Raw genomic sequence first — 5,000 nt, 5'->3', positions numbered from 1 at the left:
TGCATTAATCTCAGTTTCACAGAATGGACCCTCACGACTGGTTTTGTGCTGCAGGGTCTCACACACAGTCGGATCTCGGGGTGAGTTGAGAGATGCTCGTTAACGCGCCTCACCTGCTGCAGGTTGGTCTTGGCTCTCTGGAGCGCGTCCTCGAAGCCCTTCTGCCGCAGCTCGCCCAGACTCTCGTAGTACTCCTCGGAGTCGTCGCTGTCGGGGAACAGCACCTGGGACAGGATCCTCCACCCGCAGGTGTCCAGCGCGTGCCCCAGGTACACCTGCAGCTGGAAGCAGAGCGCGTCCGCGTGGCGCGCACTCAGCTCGGGCGCGCCGAACAGCACCGACCACACCGTCTGCTCCTCGGGGAAGGCGGGCAGACACGGCTCCAGGTCCGAGTTGACGGCGCACAGCTGCAGGTGAGCGGCGCGCAGCTCCTGGAACGAGAAGAGCCCGGCCCAGCTGGAGTCCGGCGGCGCGTCACCGAGCTCCGGCTCCGCGCTCCCGACGCGCCGCTGCGTGGTCCGGTCGTGGCACGTGACGGCGAGCTTGCCCTCGATCTCGTTCCAGGCGACGATGAAGACGAACTTGTGCTTGTCTTTCTCCTCGAAGGCGTTGGGGCGCACCGACACCCAGCCGCACTCCAGCGCGTCCTCCATCATGGATCCGGAGCTGCTCAGGGGAAGAAAGGCCAGACTAACGGACGCGCGAGAAAACCGTTAATAACACCGATTCCCGTCTGATTCTGTGTCCCGACGCGCGCGCATCGCTGCGCGTTCACATCCGCGCGCGTCGCGTCCCCCGCGAGGCGTTTTGCGCGCTGATCCGCATCTTTAACATCTCCGATGTTTCTCATCCGACGACGACTCACTGGGCGCTGACGTCACACTGAGGAGGACGTAAACATCTGCACGTGGGACACGCTCGCTGCGTGATGACGCCATCGGAGGCGCTCGGTGGTCGTCGTGGCCATTGATATGTACAGATGCCACGTAGAGACGCGTCCGCCATCTTGGAGCGGTCAATGACCATTCTATTCTAATTCTATTTGATCTATTTGTTGACCTGACCTCTAACACTTGCTCTCTCTGTTTGTTTTCGAACTGCTTGCTGCCTCTAACACAAGCATTCTCCAGTCTTTTTCTATTCTATCTACCTGTTTTCGTTTTGTTGTATACAGTAAGGTCCATATACAGTGTGTGTGTGTGTGTGTGTGTGTGTGTGTGTGTGTATAATAAACAGCTGTCCGAGGGAATAGGAATAGTTGTAAGTGTGGAGAAGGGATGCTGGAAAGCTGTGAAGGAGCAGAGGTAGATCTGCTGTGTATATATATATACACCTTGTGTTAATTAGGGTATTTATCTGAATGTGTGTGTGTGTGAGAGAGAGAGAGAGAGAGAGAGAGAGAGAGAGAGAGAGAGAGAGAGAGAGAAAGAGAGAGAGAGAGTGAGTGTGTGACTCTGGAGCACAAAACCAGTCATAAGGGTCAGTTTTTTGAAACCAAGGTTTATGCATCATCTGAAAGCTGAATAAATAATCTCTCCATTGATGTGTGGTTTGTTAGGAGGACAATATTTGAAAATCTGGAATCTGAGGGTGCAAAAAAAAAAATCTAAATATTGAGAAAATCATCTTTAAAGTTGTTCAAATGAAGTTATTAGCAATGCATATTACTAATCAAAATATTTTGATATATTCATGGTAGGAGATTTACTAAATATCTTCATGAACATGATCTTAATATCCTAATGATTTTTGGCATAAAAAGAGAAAAAATGTATAATTGTGACCCATACAATGTATTGTTGTGTATTGCTACAAATATACCTGTGCTACTGATGACTGCTTCTGTGCTGCAGGGACAAACACACACACACACACACTCACACACGTTTGTTTTTGTGAATTGTGGTTTCATCCCATAGACGTAATGGTTTTTATTCTGTACAAACTGTATGTGCTATTGCCCTACCCCTTACAGGAAACTTTGTGCATTTTTACTTTCTCAAAAAAAAAAAAAACTCATTCTGTATGGTTTATAAGCGTTTTGAAAAATGGGGACATGGGTTATGTCCTCATAAGACACCCTCTCCTTGTAATACCTGTGACATACCCATGTCATTATACACACACACACACACACACACACACACACACACACACACACACACACACACACACACTAACACAAACACACTCACTCACTCACACACACACACACACACACACACACACACACACACACACACACACACACACACACACACACACAATGTAAAGTTGAGCATTATAGCGGACGGCTTACATATAGCGGCCCATAGAAACAGTTGCTAATGAGGCACGTGTGTGTGTGTGTGTGTGTGTGTGTGTGTAGGGTCGCGGCTCAGACAGAGATTAGTGACGGCGCTACACCGGAGCTAGGGGGCGCTACAGCCCCGTCACAATTTTGAGTAGCCCCGGATCCACCCCCAGTTTATTTTATTTTATTTTTTTGATAAAGAAGATAACCTCCGCGTCCTGTGAGCGCAGTTTCCTGCATTTAACTCATTACATATCACTAAGATCGTCATGTGGTGTTCATTTAATGTTTAATTTAAGTGTAAAGTGTGCAGTGTTTAGGTTTGATATAATCAGACTATTTTGAGATTACTTTTGACCCTCTCGTTTCTCACATTGTTCTAAATAGGATAATCTCCTATATAAAAATATTGATATAAATATTGATATAAAAATGCAAAGAGTAAGAAAATATATTCAGTTTGTCGTTATCAACAACATGAAGTGCATTAAACATTATATTAAGTCAAGTTTTCCCAAATTGGCTTTGTGGAGGAACTGCAGGGGGTTTATGAGTTTAATGAAAAGCTAATAATTAATTAAATCATAAAAATGAAACAAATCATTTTAAAATTAATTAAAATAATTAAAATTAACACTTACTATTTTTTTTTTACCTGTATGTCATGTGACCACAACCAGAGCCAATGAACATACAAATTATTCAAATCTTTTTATTAAAATCTTAAAAGAGTAAAAGAAGATCAGATGACAGAAGGTTGGTGAGTTTGTGCATTTAAGTGTGTTTGGAATACAAACGCCTTCCAGAGTAACACATGGTAAAATAACTGCGTGATAGTTCAAATAAAAATGAATGTGTTCATCAGAAGTTGATGGAATTTTGAAACACTTCTCAAACCTGCAGTGATTTTTGTAAATCAGAAGCTAACTGCTGTGTAGCACCTGACTAAAGACTGTTCTCTGAGTGAATGTCCACAAACTGAAGACTTTCTGAGTGTTTATGAGCAGCAGGATATTTAAAGAGGAACATTTAAAAGATTAAAAAAGAGGAATTAGGGAGAATCAATAAATTATGAACAGTTAATTCCTATTGTGTCAATAATGTTATCATTTAATCCATAAAAAAGTAACTGTAATCTGATTACAAGTATATTAAGATGTGATTTAATCTAATCACAAGTACTTGTTTTTGGAGTCTGATTATGTAATCAGTTACAGCTCTACATATTTTCCATTTTTAACAGAGCTCATATTATGTTATTAATGCTCTATTCATGAGTAGTAACAGGGAACGCTCTGAGAACTTTAGCTAATGTTCTCTCAATGTTAAGAGCAAATGTTTTTCCAGTAACGTTAATAGAACATTCAAAAGTTCAACGTTTTCTGGTCTTTAAATAATGCTTAGGCTAAGGCTTATACATCTGGCATAGAACGTTTATTCCTGAAACATGTTATTTGAATGTTCATCATGTTTTTTATTTTTTTATTTTTGTTTTTTTTTAATGTAACTACTTGTTTCAAATTGTTCAGATAACATTAAATAGTAACGTTTCCATAAAGTTAGCACAATTATGAAATGGAATGTTCCCTCAGTTTTCATATAAACAAGAAAAAATGTTTTTTATTAGCTATGTTTTTTCTTGGTCATCTCTTAACATTATTTTTTTTGAATGTTCTCTGATCTTAGCCACAAAAGCTGATAATTTTCAGCTTCTAGGTGATTTCAGTGTACATGTGTGCTGTCCGCAAAAGCCACTCGTAAGAGAATTCACTCAACTTTTAGACTCTTTCAACCTTACACAGTTTATTTCTGATCCTACACACACCTGACCTTGTTACGTCATCAGGTTCTCTTATAACAAACACTGAGGTCTGTGATGCAGGTTTGTCTGATCACCTGCTGATAATATTTGATTGTTCTGTTGCTGTTTTAAAATCTGAAAGCAGGCCTTCTACATATCTGTCTAGAGTTATTAACTCTTCTGTTGTACAGTTTACAAAGGTTTTTGCAGAACTCTCAGCAGGTGTCACAGTATTCTGATGTGGATGGTTTGGTCGATAGTTTTAATTCATCATGTACTGGGATTTTAAATGAAACTGCCCCCCTCAAAGTCAGGAAGCTAACATCTAGAAAACAGCCTTGGATTAATAGAGAAGTTTGTGTTCTACAGAAGGAGTGTAGAAGAGCAGAAAGAAAATGGAGAAAGGACAAATTACAAGCTTCCTATCAGTACTGCAAAATTCTTTGGTCAAATTTCAAGATGCAGTTGCCTTGCAAAGGTCTAAGTATTTTTCCAATCTGATTTCTCAAAATTCCCACTGTCCAAAGCTTTTGTTCTCTACCCATTTATTCTGTATTAAATCCTCCCTCTGGGATTGGTGTTGGTCATAGCCCAGAGTTGTGTGAGAAGATTTGCAGCTTCTTCATAAACAAAATTGCTCAGATTGAAACTAAGATCATCACAAATCAGAAGGTCTGGTATTTACCTTCGAGTCCTGCTAAAGCTTCACATTTCCATCCTATCTCACACTCTGAGTTGTTGAACATAGTGTCCAGTTTAAGAGTGACCACTTGCTCTCTTGACGTTATACCAACTACGCTACTTAAGGAAGTGTTGGACGCAGTTGCACCAAATATTATTTCCGTTATCAACATTTTCTTACAGACAAGTTCAGTTCCATCATGTTTTAAACATGGAGTAAATCAA

The 5,000-nt window shown here is 41.2% G+C and overlaps 1 protein-coding gene across 1 annotated transcript in view; it reads right to left on the bottom strand.

Annotated features, from left to right (window-relative positions):
* The window catches only part of LOC109108518 (junction-mediating and -regulatory protein-like), a 15,885-nt gene extending 14,975 nt beyond the window's left edge, over positions 1-910 (bottom strand). The window contains exon 1 of the mRNA XM_042748023.1: positions 114-910. Coding sequence (XP_042603957.1) covers positions 114-656 — 543 coding nt within the window. The 5' untranslated portion in view covers positions 657-910. The remainder of the gene's footprint in view (positions 1-113) is intronic.
* Positions 911-5,000: the final 4,090 nt, after the last annotated feature.

The sequence above is a fragment of the Cyprinus carpio genome, chromosome B21 (assembly GCF_018340385.1).
Source record: "Cyprinus carpio isolate SPL01 chromosome B21, ASM1834038v1, whole genome shotgun sequence".
Classification (NCBI taxonomy): Eukaryota; Metazoa; Chordata; class Actinopteri; order Cypriniformes; family Cyprinidae; genus Cyprinus; species Cyprinus carpio.
This window is presented reverse-complemented; position numbering and strand designations above follow the sequence as displayed.